Source organism: Triticum aestivum, chromosome 3A (genome assembly GCF_018294505.1).
Source record: "Triticum aestivum cultivar Chinese Spring chromosome 3A, IWGSC CS RefSeq v2.1, whole genome shotgun sequence".
Taxonomy (NCBI): Eukaryota; Viridiplantae; Streptophyta; class Magnoliopsida; order Poales; family Poaceae; genus Triticum; species Triticum aestivum.
Genome location: NC_057800.1, coordinates 136,436,962 through 136,452,983, shown reverse-complemented (window position 1 = coordinate 136,452,983; position 16,022 = coordinate 136,436,962). Strand labels below are relative to the sequence as shown.

Genomic DNA, 16,022 nt, shown 5'->3' with positions numbered 1-16,022 from the left:
GTGGTGTTTGGGTAGTAGATGCTCTTGAGCAAACGCGCACTCAAGGAATCAGGACACTGTAGTAGGCGCCAGACTTGTCTTGATAGCATAGCTAAGTTGAAGAGCTCAAAATCTTTAAAGCCCAAGCCTCCCATGCTTTTTGGTTGGGTCATCGCCTTCCAGGACACCCAGTGAGGCTTGTGTTGGTCATCCTTACTGCCCCACCAGAACTTTCTGATTAACATGTTCAAATGCTCGCACAGACCCCTAGATAGTTTGAAGCACGACATGGAATATACTGATATAGCGTGAGCAACAAATTTAACCAAAACTGCCTTCCCAGCTGTGGACAGAGTCCTCTCGATCCAGCCCTGAATTTTACTCCACAAACGATCTTTCGGAAATTTAAAAGAACCAACTGCTCCACAAATGATCCACTGTGTGTGGAGGAACTATTGCCTCTCGATTGTAACCCTATGATTGTGGAATAAAACTCTATTACCATCGCAAAAAAAAAACTGCTCCACAAACGATCCAGTTGGCTAGATGGCGCTAAAGGCGCGGAGTAGAAGCTCCCGTGTCGCGTTCCTGTTGGCTATTTTTGTCAAAAGCGCCAGCGCGTCGAAGCGACCGGTCCAACGCTAGTACGGCCAGCCAGCTGGAAGCGTTTCCCAATAAGAAATACCCGGCGGAAGCAAATCGAGAGGCAACGGGCGCCGAACCGTGTTGGGCCTCGGTTTCGCGTACATGTTATATCGCCCCTCACCCAGTATATATATGTATATATCTTTCCCTAATAATAAAGCACGGATTGACTCCGTGGGTTCACCGTCACAATACGCTTCTTCTCGTGAATTTACGCTTTCATTTTTTTTCAACACGTCCATATTGTTTTCAAAATCTAAGGTGGTACTAATCTATCCATATTTTTGTACGTTCATATTTTTAGTTTTTTGTACGTTCTTGTACTTAATTGGGCTGGGCCTTCTTTCCCTAAAAGCAATCACGACGCGTTGCCTCACGAGAAACGAGTCTCGGTATCCTTCCTCTTCTTTCATTGATCCTACTTCCTCTCTATTATAAGCAGGTCCACCTCCATAAAAAAACACAGGAGGTCGATCCGCTGCCGCAGCAGACACGGTCTCCTTCTTCTTCAACTTCCACGCTTTCCCTAAACCCTTCCAATAAATACACTGATCCCGATCTCACGGGGCACTTCATCAAGGACAACTGGACAAGGGAGCCCTCCTTGGACGAACATCACCTCACGCACGTGCTTGCACAAACAAACAATTGATTTCAGCGGCCGGTTGAACCTGACCTTGGGCGCCACCTGCGTCGACTGATCTGTTCGACGACCGGCCGGAGTTTTGCTTCGTTGAGTTGCCGAGCGATAGCATGGTGCCTGCACCTGCGCGTACGGCGTACAGGCGATGGACAACTCAGAAAGGACGAGGGGTAGGTGTTGTTCATGTGGGAGAGGGCCAACCATCGGTGCAATCTTGAGCACGATCTCTATGCTTTCATGACGTTCAGAGCCATACCTGACATGAAGTTGTTCGGTCTCACCCCGTACAACCTCGGGTAGCACCAGCAGGACCTAAGCGAGATCTGGCCAGTGGCGTTCTGTGTAGTTGCCAGGCGAGAGGGTTGGCTACCTCCCAAAGAGGCTACATGTGAAGTCCTTGAACAATGAGGATGCTGCCTTGCGTGGCCGATCTGAATCAGGGGACATGCGGGGCTCCATGGCATCATTGCTGGAAACAATAGCAGCAGCAGTACTCGCTTTAGGTACGTGCTCCTCTAATCAATAAATCCACAATTATGTATCGCACAATCTCATCGGTCAACGATGCTGCCAGCATGTCACCCAGGTTGTTGTTTTGGTGTACTACGGCCGGGGTGCCAGACTAAAGCTTTTCCCCATGAATAATCCGTGAAGCAATTATGTAAGCTAAAGATTCATAACTAACGTTTCTTTTGTTTCTTCAGTTCTCCAAAGACAAGGCAATTAGGTCATCTGAAGAATCCTCGATCTAATTATTCAATTTATGAATCAACTATGCCTCCGTTCATGAATCATGACTCAAGATAAGACTGATTTTGTTACGCCGGCCAGCTGTGGATTACTGTCATGTACGCGTATTTGATCGTAGGATCACTGTACAACAGGCTTTGGAGCAGGTTCTGATTCATGCAGAGATCCCCAGCAACCTCCTATTTTCAGGATATTAGATGGATACAGAATCCAGTAACCCTTCAATAGATAAAGGAAGTCCCATTTTCTGTTGATAATTTGCACGACAGGGTTCTAGCTAATTTATGATCGTGCCGACAATCGGCCACCAATGCCTGAAGATTTGAGGTGTGACTCAAATTTCGTGTTGTTAGAAATCAACAATGGAGATTTCAGTTTTGTCATGTATATTCATACGAATTTCTTATTTAACAGATCATAAAAATTTATTCTATAATCAGATCTTGGTATGTTTTCAGATATTTCAGAGAAGAAAGAAGTGTCTAGAGGTGTGGATGTTTGTCATATTTTTAGGGGGAATCAAGTCTGCAGAATACACACTGATTTTAGGAATTTGAATGTTACCCATGGTCAGACACAGATGTAGTTTATTAGCAAGTATCTTATGTTGATGGTGTGTAAGCATCTCAGCACCCCCCCCCCCCCTCGCGCAAAAAAAAGCATCTCAGCCTCCCAGTTGCCTATTTCGTTCCTAACAGAACCATCATGGCTGGGCTAAAATCTATACTGAACCTTCGCTACGTAGAAAGCTAGCCAAGAAGCATCATAACGACCCTCCTCAGCAAGCTTTAGATTTGGTTGTGCATCACAAAGATGACAAGATTACAGATTTACTGTACTAATTTCCGTTGATTTATAATTGTTTACGGTCGCCGTTTATGGACGAAAATTACATTACATGTAGGCGGTTTTGTGTGAGATTAATATTTTTATAAAATGTAGCATTGTCCATCTATCTTCCTCATTCTACTCATGGCACTTGATGTGGTTTATTGCTAGGCTAAATGGCTTAATGAAATGAATTGATTAAGAGGTGGAGCATGTCTTGCGTTTTAATACCCGATCCATATTTCCAACCAATATTTTATAGCTGGCTACTTTCTAACTTTGCTCATATACATGCTAAATTATACATCATCTTATATTCCAACGAGAGGGATAATGAAAATATATAGAGGAATATAAATCTGCATACATTATTGACATCTTACAGTTTTATATTTGGGATCATGGCCATTTCAATATGATTTTTTGGTGATCTGCAATAGTTCTTTCTTGATGCAATGGGTGGTATATGGTTTTCCCATGGTTGCTATGTTAGTAAAAAAATATGTAAGCTTATATTCATTTTGTTCTCTAAGGAGTATACTAGGACACTCATTTTAATAGGTACTATGCACGTGAGCTCTCAAAAAGCTCTATGAGCAAACTTAATATATCATCATATTGGTATGTGGATCGCATATAGGATTTGTAAATGTACATCTCAAATCTTTATTTGTTGTAGTGAAAATGGATATGCTATTGTAGATTCTACTTGAGTCTTTGCATCTATAGTGCTATATTCATGTAAGTGATTTGCCTCTCCATAGCTTTTTAGGTCTTAGAGTTTCTCCTTCCGTTTCCAAAAATACATATTTTTTCAGTAAATCAATGTAAAAGAATATGTGTTTTGAACATTTACCTTTTGAATATTTAGAGTATGTCAATGCTTATTTTTTATCGTTTAGATATATCCCCGCACCAAAATTTACCTAATTCTATTGTTAGCTAACATGATTACTTAATCATACTTAGTTGGTTTTTATTTATTTATTTTCATAAGATTTTCAACTTTTGCATATCTTGAGAGTGCTGAATTCGATTTATCAAAAATAAATCCAATATTGAACTCAATGGAAAGAGGATAAGCGTCAGAACTGATGGGGTAATACTGAAAAGGAGGTCCTGAATGACCTATGTGTGTGGGAGTAGAGGGTTATAAATCATGATTATTGAGTTATATGGCCATTTGTTTTTCCCGTTGCAACGCACGGGCATATTTCCTAATATATACCTAATATAAGGCAAAGAACAGCCACCCTCGTCTTGTTCCCGACCCAACGCGCCGCCGCCAAGGGAACCCCTCGCGTTGCGATGTCGTCAACGGAGATGCAGATGCGATTCTGCCGGGGATCAGGGGAAACAGTGGATTCGTTTCACGCCTCCCGCTACCCCAGCCCTTCCACGGAGGATCCGGCTTGCCTGCTCCCTCGCCGTGCTCCCACTCCATCCTACGCTTCCACGGAGGACCTAGGGGATCTCCATGATTCGCTGGAGGAGGTGGATGTAGTCGAACTCGACCCCCATGACCAGCCGGCGCGCATGGTCGCAGGTGCGTATGCTTTGCACACTCCTTCACTTTATGCACGCTCCATCGGGAAGGTTTTGGATGGATCTTGTTTGAGTTGATCAATTACTTTGATGTAATTGCGCATATTCAGATCCTGGTCAGATTGCCTGGCATGCCCTGGACCTCAAGTTCCCACGCGAGGAGAGCGAATCAGACTGGAGCGACTGGAGCGAGGGCGATGGCCGACTGATTGACGGGGAGGAGAAAGATTGCCCAGGTACCTATTTATACATCTAGATTCAATTTCCCCGAAATTTCAACTATGTTTAAGTTAACCCCCCGGAATTCTACACTAATTCTTCAGGGAATGAAGTAGTCGATAGCGATGATGATGATGATGACGACGACGACGACAACTGCAATGTTCAAGTCGTTTACGAGGACAAAAGCCCAAACACGAAGATAATCTGCCCAGGTATCTAATTATCTATTCAGTTGAAAACAAAACTCGTAACCACCCACAGATCATCTGCCGATCTATGACACAATGATTCTCCAGGAAAGCTCTATCCTGAGAGCGAAGCAGAGGAAATTGAGCTGGAATGGATTGAGAGCTACTGCAAGCAGATGGGAGAATACTCGGAACTGTTTGATGACATTCTGGCCCGGGAGGACCACGACGATTTTACTACTTTGCCTCCTTTTCCTATGAAACTGCTCCCTCCCACAACATCTCTATGCTTCATGGATGGCGGGTACTGCTACCACAGTCTTTACAAGACCCATGATACTTCTACCAGTAAGTGCCACTCGTTCCTAGTAATCTGTCTTTGTGCTGTTTGCTTAACAACTCACTTTGGTTCCTAATGTATGTTTGCAGCTGCATCAACTCTTGGATATCGCACACCGCAACAGATGCTACAGTTCTTTTCGATGCGTTTATCAAGCTCTGGGCTCTCCTATCCCATTAGTGTGTATGGAATACTTGCTGTTCGCGACGACTTGGACCAGCGACGGAATTATCTCTTTAACTGTCCTAGAGATACTGCTGTAGAGATTGTGAATCAGGTAAATAAAGCTTGCTTTGTTTACAAAATTGCTGGACGCTGACCTATGATGTTCAACAGCTCAACTCTATGATATTTTATGTCAGTCATCTAAGTTGATTTGTTTTGGATCTATTTATTATTTGCCTGGGTCCATTAAATGATCTGTGAGATGAGCTGCATTTTTTGTAAAAGTAAATAATCAATAGCAAGCATTTGCGCTGTTAAGAAGCACTGCCATTTAACAGATCACATTAGTTTTTATATGATGTGCGTGCTAATACATGTACATACAAATCGTCATCTGGTCAATATACTTAAGTTTAGCACTTTGTCTATTTCTTTTCACAAGTCATGAGTTGACTGCTTGTGTGCATTAAGATGGTTATAACTTTAATCAGCAAGATACTAGGCGTCTGTGGTTACTGATTGTGATTTTCCCAGTCTTAAACTTTTGGGAACGAGACATGGTAATAATATGGTTATAACTTAAACCAGCAAGCTTTTTGTGTATGATAGCGAGGTACCCATTCTTTTGGGACTGAGAGAGGGGTTATAATGTGTGTGAATATTTTGTACCCATTAATCTTTAAGCTCCCGAGATGAATGGGGTCAAAGGGATAAAATGACATTAAAGTCACATGCTTGCTTCCTTTCACCCAATATTTGACTTAGACGAACACGCATGTCTTATATGAGTTAGTTCTGTTGGTACAGTACTAATGTATGTATTTGAAGGTTGATGTAGCTTGTTGGGTTCTAATAAGATATCAAATTGCAGGAATCCTTTGACTTGCCTCTTTGTAGCCCGTGTCGAGGAATATATGTACTGGACGAGGCACTACTAGAAGTTGATCTCTGGGTAAAGAAGGAAGGGAATGGATCAGCTGACAAGCATATACTTTCTGCATATGCTGAGATTGAAGTCCGTGCAAATTTTGATATTATGCTGGGTGGTCGGATTCCTGGTGTTGATTGCAACTTGGACCTGACATACATGATCATTGCACGAAGTATTGAGGCGGTAGTACAAGTCTATGCAGAGGTTGACCATCCTCATCACGTGAAGTTCACTGCTTTAAGCACTGGCTATGACGATGAGATTGTGCTGTTTGATGACAAGATATCTGGGAGTGTGAAACTGTTCCAACATATTGTCGCGGTTAAGAGAAATGAAAATTTGGATGTTCTTCTAAGAGTCGATGAATCGCTGTTTCAGTGGACTTTTCATGATGAGTATGTTGGACCCGTCAGTTCTCCCGATGACTCAATCCTTCAGTATGGCCAGTTTTTTGTGAGGGTGCTTTTTGCTCCAAAGAACTCTGCATGAAGCCCACCGCCGGCCTCCTGCAAACTGCGATTAAGTGAAGACTCAGTTCTTCAGCTTGGCCAGTTTCTTGTGAGGCTGCTCCAAAGAACTCCACATGAAGACCATCGCCGGCATCCTGACAAACTGCGGTTTAAGTGAAGGGCTGAAGGTGTCCTGTGCCTTCTACTTAGTATAGCATTATAGTCCAGTGTGTTAAGCTGAACCGCTGTAAACCTCAACATGCTCAATGCGTGCATATTCTCTGCCTGCCTGCTATGTGTTTTTGACTTGTATCATCCAGTGGTCGTGATGCTGTCTTTGAAACCTTGGCATGCACAATTTGCCAATTTGGTCAGCACAAAGCGCGTTTTGATGTTGGTATGAGACAGGCAAAGTGAAGGCTGAAGGTGTCCTATGCTGTTCTAGACTTCTACTACTTAGTACTCCCTCTGTAAAGGGACGGGGGGGGGGGGGGGGGGGGGAGTAGTAGTTTTAACCGCTGTAAAGGTGATCATGCTCTAAGTTCTGTGGATGCATATTCTTTGCTTGCTTGCTATTTTGTTTTTGACTTGTAATATGTAATATTTTCATTCTAATTTTGATACATCATCCGGTGATTGGTGATGCCGTCGTTGAAACTTAGGCATATGCACCACTCGCCAATTTGGTAAGCGCAAAGTGGGTTTTGACGTTGGTATGGGATAGGCAAGAACCCACTTTTGCCGACCTAATTTAGCATGTCAAACCGAGATTCCAAATTAGGGTATCTTCAATGCCGTTCATCAAATCGGACAACCCAAACGTTTGCGGGCACGTCCGGACATGCAACCCTATGCAGCAAATGTCTGCTCTCTTTTTTAACAAGTTACTATAGGGTAAAACACCCCATGGCTCTTCATTTTATTGCAAACAATAAGCTACGATATGCACATGACCCAAGGCCAAAGAAACAGAAAAAGGAAATATTTACAGGCATTACATTCTGCTCTCTTTTTGCTTACCACTTCTGAAAGCAATTCAAGCTTGAAAGTTTTCGGATGTGCCCAACCTGCTCGGCCCTGGACAGGACCTCCTCACAACGGCGCCAACGCCCAACGGGGCACATGGTCAGATGGTCTACTCGGCCATGCTGTATTGCGCACGGTTGCCCGATCTTTAGATCCCGCGATACCCAAAAGCCGGACAAATGTGGCAGAAAAGGCAGCCGGCCACGACCTATGCCGACAAACGGCCTGGACCATTGCAGTTGCGTTCGCCTTCACTGGAACCAGCCTCCTCTATTAGAGCATCTACAGCCAGACATCTCTTACGTCCGGACGGACCGGTCACGTTTTCTTAACCCAGATGGACGTCTCAAACGTCCGAGCTAACTGGCACCCCTCATATTCGGCCCAAATATGAGGCGGATATAGGGCGCCCGGGCGCGTCCGGACACGCCCGCCATGTCGGTCTCGGTCTGACGGCAGGGTCCCACGTGGAAACGTACAGAAACCCGTCGATCTGACGGACGCCGCGTTCTTTGCCGCGATGTGAACGCCGTGTGGTGCTGCTTTGGCTCGCCGCCCAAAACCAAATCCAGCTATTTAAGCCGGTCGGCGTCCCACAACCCTAACCCATCCACCTCCCTCTCTCAGCGCCGCCAGTCCCCTCCCTCTCCTACTCCGGCGCTCTGCCCACGGTCCGACGCTCCGCCCACGCTCCGGCACTCCGCCATGGTCCGGAGCAAGATCACCTACTATGGCATGCTGATGCCGAAGCACCGCTACGAGATCCAGCAGGAGATCTGTGCGAGGCAAGCCGCGCGCGTCGCCCGCATTGCTGCCGTGCTACCTCCGGACTCGTGGGAGCCAGAGGAGGAGCAGCCGAGGAAGAGGAGGAGGAGGAGATGGCTCTGATGAAGATGGAGGAGCGGAGCAGCAGGAGCCGGAGCTGCCAGGCTTCAACATGGAGCAGGCGGAGGTGGAGTTCACTGTCGCCCAGTCTGACGAGATGGCGGAGCAGTAGGCCATCCTAGAGTCCATCCATGATGAGGCCTATGTGAAGGCCAATCGAGCAGTAGACGAAGTCCGACGCGCTCTTCGCTGAACTCGGCATGGAGATAGAGGCGGAGGAGGCCAGAGTGGAGCAGCCGGAGGCATGGAAGGAGCCGGAGCTGCAACTGCGGCCCATGCTGCCAGAGTCGGGCACGGAGATCGTCGACATCTCTGACCATGAGTAGCTATGTGATCGACGTAGTACATAGATTTATTTTAGTTTGCATGTTTTTTGTATGAATTTAAAAATCTAGTATGAGATGTCTGCATGCAACTGTTGAAATTTGAGGCATGTTCGATAACAGTCTACGAACGTGTCCGGATGCATCCACGGATGTTTGAGAAACCAGATTTGTCAAATCCGACTATAAATGTTGTTAGGCCTTTAGCAAAGGCGACCATTGCTACTGGCACACTGGTCAATAAACGCCCGTCCTCTACAGACGCACGGGAGCCTTTAGCAAAGACGACCATTGCTACTGGCACACTGGTCAATAAACACCCGGCCTCTACAGACGCACGGGAGCGACACTAGAAGGATAGTTCTGCATGGATGGCTCATGTTCGAGAATTGGTCAGGATGCGGCGTCCCATTTGAGGGTTAATTTTGGAGATGCCCTAATAAACTATGCTCCATAATTTTAAGGCTTTACAACCAATTCAGGTTTTTAATTTGGTATTGGATCATCCAATCCAATTTTGATCGGGTCAACACTTTATCAAGGAGCTTTGTAGTTCAATACACTATGCCCTCAAATTTTTTATGCCTCACAATCAACTGAGGCAGTATCAAAGCTAGCATCGGATTATGCCGCAAAAATAAAAGCTAACTTAAGTGATGCACTCTAGTGATTTTTTATATTTTATAAGAAAGAATTACAAAGGTTATTGTTGCTAGGCCTAGGGCTATAGCCCCAACTGCCCTAGGCCCGTCTTTGTCACTGCACTGAGGTTTCCAATTTAGAATTGGATCATTCGATTTTGAACGGGTCAACAATTTTTTAATGAGCTCTTTTAATCAATTAATTATGCTCGTTAGTTTTGGAGCTTTTTCATTCGATTGAGATATTCAATTATGAATTTGGTTCATGATTTTGACAAAGTCAATAACTTTTTAAATTTAATCGGCAGCAATCGGCCATAAAAACGTATGCATCATCTTACCACCTAGAAAAAAATAACTCCAATATATGATATGTAGCATCAATAGAGTATACACATCCACGGATGTAGAAAATTCCTCACATAAGTATGTGTTCTTTAGCAGATAATATAGAATCACACCGCAAAAGGCCCACCAAAAGACTATTGTAAAATAAAAAGAATATACACTCCTCATCTCCCACACTCGCCAAACGAAGTACTCGTTCTAAAATATAAGGTGCATCTGTTTATTGTAAATCAAATTTGTTTAAGTTGACAAAGGTCAGAGTCAAAAATATCGACATCGGCAATACTAAAAATACAACATTAAAATTTATTTCATGGTGAATCTAATGATAGCGATTTGATATTATGAATATGGACATATTTCTCTACAAATTTGGTCAAACTTATTGAGGTTTGACATTTCTAAAGACTTATATTCTACATCTTTTATATTTTGACGCAAACAGAGTACTCCCTCCATCCATATATATAGGGTCTAATGAATTTTTCAAGACTGCCTTTGACTATTGATAAGATTAATAGTATATGAGTTGTATAATGTGAAAATTTTATCATTGGAAGCTACTTTCACGTAAGAATTTGACAGTATGCTTTGCGTAACTTGTGTGTCTTATATTATTACTCTAACATGTAATTAAAATTAGCTTTGAAAAACACATTAGGCCTTGTATATATGATAGGGGGAGTAACTTTTTTATGAAAATTTAACAACACCAACGGAGGCGGCAAAAGCGCGTCAACCTGCAGTTCTACTCGAGAAAAGTCCATTTTAAACGCTGCTATTAATTATACCAGCACCGCTTTTTCGGAACGCGCTACTATTAATTAGCTGTAGCGGTTTCCCCCCCCCCCCCCCCCCCCCCCCCGCTTCCTGCCCCGTTTCAGTTTCAGTAAACTGCAATTTCCAGATACTAGGTACTACTAGATATCAATTTCATAAAGGATTATAGGTACTAGGTAGTACTCCCTCCGTTCCAAATTACTCGTCGTGGTTTTGAACTATAGTCAACATGCATCCTCAAGTAGTACTGGGTGATATTGACGACGATCATCATATGTAGTTCTAGATGATATCGATGACGATCATCATATGTAGTTCTACATGATATCGACGACAATCATCATATGTAGTTCTAGATGATATCGATGACGATCATCATCCTCAAGGCTAGGCGGTGGGTGTTCCTGATAGTAATTATGATGGCCTGTCCAACATGAAGATTCTTGACAACGAGGAATCTCTTCCACCCAACCGAGTTTAAGTGTGTGCGACCGTCCGTGTCCATGCGGTAAGTACAGGTGGTGACGGAGCCCCTTGCGGTAAGGCCTAGTCCAACTGAGCTTTCTTCATCAGGCTCGATATCACAACTCACAGATAGGCTCTTTGGCAATTTCTGAATAAGAAAAGCATATTAATTAATAAATAGCCTCGCACATACTCTTGCAAATATATTTCTATTAAGTATAGATTTCTACACTATCAAAAGACACAGTACTACACATTTGTACTAAGTATGAATTCTACTAATAAGTATATATGGATTATCTACACTATTAATAGTTCCTTGGATTCTACACTAATAAGCATGTGATCGGACTCTACACTAAAGCATATCATCGACTAGATTTCACACAACATATCATTGGACTCTACACTAAGCATATCATCGGATAATTTGCATTTGTAAGTATAACATACCATATCATGCCGATCGACCATGGTACTTGTCAGGCGGGTCACGAATGGCACCCCGACAAAGTCATCACATGGCAGAATTAGGTCCCATAGGTTGCACACCTCCTCCTCTCTTAGCCTCATTCTTTGAGCTAAGATGGCTTCATGAAGTGGGTCCTCATCATCTTCATCGAGTGGGTCCTCATCATCTTCATCATCTTGGTCATCTTCCACCAGGTTGATATAAATGACAGCCAGCTTGGGTCTTTCTGTTGGGGAACATAGTAATTTCAAAAAAAAAATCTTACGCACACGCAAGATCATGGTGATGCATAGCAACGAGAGGGGAGAGTGTTGTCTACGTACCCTCGTAGACCGAAAGCGGAAGCGTTAGCACAACGCGGTTGATGTAGTCGTACGTCTTCATGATCCGACCGATCAAGTACCGAACGTACGGCACCTCCGAGTTCAGTACACGTTCACCCCGATGGCGTCCCTCGAACTTCGATCCAGCCGAGTGTTGAGGGAGAGTTTCGTCAGCACGACGGCATGGTGACGATGATGATGTTCTACTGACGCAGGGATTCGCCTAAGTACCGCTAGAGTATTATCGAGGTGGATTATGGTGGAGGGGGCACCGCACACGACTAAAAGATCAAACGATCAATTGTTGTCTCTAGGGTGCCCTCCTGCCCATGTATATAAAGGAGCAAGGGGGGTGCAGCCGGCCAGGAGAGAGGGCGCGCCAGGAGGAGTCCTACTCCCATCGGGAGTAGGACTCCCCCCTTTCCTAGTTGGATTAGGACTTGGGAGGGGGAAAGAGGAGGGAGAGAGGAAGGAAGGAGGGCGCCGCCCCCTCTCCTTGTCCTATTCGGACTAGGGGGAGGGGCGCGCGACCCAGCCCTGGCCGCCTCTCATCTTCTCCGTAAAGGCCCACTAAGGCCCATTAACCTCCCGGGGGGTTCCGGTAACCTCCCGGTACTCCGGTAAAATCCCAATTTCACCCGGAACACTTCCGATATCCAAACATAGGCTTCCAATATATCAATCTTCGTGTCTCGACCATTTCGAGACTCCTCGTCATGTCCGTGATCACATCCGGGACTCTGAACAACCTTCGGTACATCAAAACATATAAACTCATAATATAACTGTCATCGAAACGTTAAGCGTGCGGACCCTACGGGTTCGAGAACTATGTAGACATGACCGAGACACGTCTCCGGTCAATAACCAATAGAGGAACCTGGATGCTCATATTGTTTCCCACATATTCTATGAAGATCTTTATCGGTCAGACCGCATAACAACATACGTTGTTCCTGTTGGGGAACGTTGCAGAAAACAAAAATTTTCCTACGGTTTCACCAAGATCCATCTAGGAGTTCATCTAGCAACGAGTGATCGGATTGCATCTACATACCTTTGTAGATCACGCGCGTAAGCGTTCAAAGAACGGGGATGAGGAAGTCGTACTCGACGTGATCCAAATCACCGGAGATCCTAGCGCCGAACGGACGACACCTCCGCGTTCAACACACGTATGGTCAGTGTGACGTCTCCTCCTTCTTGATCCAGCAAGGGGAAAGGAGAGGTTGAGGAAGATGGCTCCAGCAGCAGCACGACGGCGTGGTGATGGTGGAGCTGCAGTACTCCGGCAGGGCTTCACCAAGCTCTATGGAGGAGGAGGAGGTGTTGGAGAGGGAGAGGGAGGCACCAAAAAGCGTAGGTATGAGGCCCTCCCTCCCCCCCCACTATATATAGGGGGCCTAGGGGGGCGGCGGCCCTAGGAGATGCAATCTCCTAGGGGGGCGGCGGCCAAGGGGTGGGGGGCTTGCCCCCCAAGCAAGGGGGCGCCCCCTTTAGGGTTTCCCCACCCTAGGCGCATGGGCCCTAGGGGAAAGTGGCGCCCCAGCCCACTTTGGGCTGGATCCCTTCCCACTTCAGCCCATGGGGCCCTCCGGGATAGGTGGCCCCACCCGGTGGACCCCCGGGACCCTTCCGGTGGTCCCGGTATAATACCGGTGACCCCGAAACTTGTCCCGACGGCCGAAATAGCACTTCCTATATATAATTCTTTACCTCCGGACCATTCCGGAACTCCTCGTGACGTCCGGGATCTCATCTGGGACTCCGAACAACTTTTAGGTTACTGCATATACATATCCCTACAACCCTAGTGTCACCGAATCTTAAGTGTGTAGACCCTATGGGTTCGGGAGACATGTAGACATGACCGAGATGGCTCTCCGGTCAATAACCAACAGCGGGGTCTGGATACCCATGTTGGCTCCCACATGCTCCTCGATGATCTCATCGGATGAACCACAATGTCGAGGATTCAAGCAACCCCGTATACAATTCCCTTTGTCAATCGGTACGTTACTTGCCCAAGATTCGATCGTCGGTATCCCAATACCTCGTTCAATCTCGTTACCGGCAAGTCACTTTACTCGTACCGTAATGCATGATCCCGTGACCAGACACTTGGTCACTTTGAGCTCATTGTGATGATGCATTACCGAGTGGGCCCAAGAGATACCTCTCCGTCATATGGAGTGACAAATCCCAGTCTTGATCCGTGTCAACCCAACAGACACTTTCGGAGATACCCGTAGTATACCTTTATAGTCACCCAGTTACGTTGTGACGTTTGGTACACCCAAAGCACTCCTACAATATCCGGGAGTTACACGATCTCATGGTCTAAGGAAAAGATACTTGACATTGGAAAACTCTAGCAAATGAACTATACGATCTTGTGCTATGTTTAGGATTGGGTCTTGTCCATCACATCATTCTCCTAATGATGTGATCTCGTTATCAATGACATCCAATGTCCATAGTCAGGAAACCATGACTATCTGTTAATCAATGAGCTAGTCAACTAGAGGCTTACTAGGGACATGTTGGTGTCTAAGTATTCACACATGTATTATGATTTCCGGATAACACAATTATAGCATGAATAAAAGACAATTATCATGAACAAGGAAATATAATAATAATCCTTTTATTATTGCCTCTAGGGCATATTTCCAACAGTCTCCCACTTGCACTAGAGTCAATAATCTAGTTACATTGTGATGAATCGAACACCCATGGAATTCTGGTGTTGATCATGTTTTGCTCTAGGGAGAGGTTTAGTCAACGGATCTGCTACATTCAGGTCCGTATGTACTTTACAAATTTCTATGTCTCCATCTTGAACATTTTCACGGATGGAGTTAAAGCGACGCTTGATGTGCCTTGTCTTCTTGTGAAACCTGGGCTCCTTGGCAAGTGCAATAGCTCCAGTGTTGTCACAGAAGAGCTTGATCGGCCCCGACGCATTGGGTATGACTCCTAGGTCGGTGATGAACTCCTTCACCCAAATTGCTTCATGTGCTGCCTCCGAGGCTGCCATGTACTCCGCTTCACATGTAGATCCCACCACGACGCTTTGCTTGCAACTGCACAAGCTTACTGCCCCACCATTCAAAATATACACGTATCCGGTTTGTGACTTAGAGTCATCCAGATCTGTGTTGAAGCTAGCGTCGACGTAACCTTTTACGACGAGCTCTTCGTCACCTCCATAAACGAGAAACATTTCCTTAGTCCTTTTCAGGTACTTCAGGATATTCTTGACCGCTGTCCAGTGTTCCTTGCCGGGATTACTTTGGTACCTTCCTACCAAACTTACGGCAAGGTTTACATCAGGTCTGGTACACAACATGGCATACATAATAGAACCTATGGCTGAGGCATAGGGGATGATGCTCATCTCTTCTATATCTTCTGCCGTGGTCGGACATTGAGCTGAGCTCAATTTCACACCTTGCAACACAGGCAAGAACCCCTTCTTAGACTGATCCATATTGAACTTCTTCAATATCTTATCAAGGTATGTGCTTTGTGAAAGACCTATGAGGCGTCTTGATCTATCTCTGTAGATCTTGATGCCTAATATATAAGCAGCTTCTCCAAGGTCCTTCATTGAAAAACTCTTATTCAAGTAGGCCTTAATGCTGTCCAAAAGCTCTATATCATTTCCCATCAAAAGTATGTCATCTACATATAATATGAGAAATGCTACAGAGCTCCCACTCACTTTCTTGTAAACGCAGGCTTCTCCATAAGTCCGCATAAACCCAAACGCTTTGATCATCTCATCAAAGCGAATGTTCCAACTCCGAGATGCTTGCACCAGCCCATAAATCGAGCATTGGAGCTTGCACACCTTGTCAGCATTCTTAGGATCGACAAAACCTTCTGGCTGCATCATATACAATTCTTCCTTAAGGAAACCATTAACGAATGCCGTTTTGACGTCCATTTGCCATATCTTATAATCATAGAATGCGGCAATTGCTAACATGATTCAGACGGACTTCAGTTTCGCTACCGGTGAGAAAGTCTCATCGTAGTCAACCCCTTGAACTTGTCGATAACCCTTAG

General features: G+C 45.0%; 1 protein-coding gene and 1 long non-coding RNA gene across 2 annotated transcripts; both read left to right on the top strand.

Moving 5' to 3' along the window:
• Window positions 1-1,126: 1,126 nt before the first annotated feature.
• Window positions 1,127-2,395, top strand: LOC123060695 (uncharacterized). The gene is made up of 2 exons (XR_006428105.1): window positions 1,127-1,770; window positions 1,972-2,395. It is a non-coding gene; the product is annotated as an uncharacterized lncRNA (long non-coding RNA).
• A 1,652-nt stretch (window positions 2,396-4,047) lies between these two features.
• Window positions 4,048-7,000, top strand: LOC123060694 (uncharacterized). The gene is made up of 6 exons (XM_044483515.1): window positions 4,048-4,391; window positions 4,501-4,626; window positions 4,714-4,824; window positions 4,909-5,148; window positions 5,230-5,417; window positions 6,177-7,000. The coding sequence occupies exons 1-6, from the start codon at window positions 4,154-4,156 to the stop codon at window positions 6,723-6,725; spliced, it is 1,452 nt and encodes a 483-aa protein (XP_044339450.1). The 5' UTR covers window positions 4,048-4,153; the 3' UTR covers window positions 6,726-7,000.
• The last annotated feature ends 9,022 nt before the right edge of the window (window positions 7,001-16,022 follow it).

Coding starts and splice junctions, on each gene's coding strand:
- LOC123060694 (XM_044483515.1), top strand. CDS start 4,154: ATGTCGTCAACGGAGATGCAGATGCGATTCTGCCGGGGATCAGGGGAA. Junction 4,392..4,500: donor GCCGGCGCGCATGGTCGCAG/GTGCGTATGCTT, acceptor GCGCATATTCAG/ATCCTGGTCAGATTGCCTGG. Junction 5,149..5,229: donor GACCCATGATACTTCTACCA/GTAAGTGCCACT, acceptor GTATGTTTGCAG/CTGCATCAACTCTTGGATAT.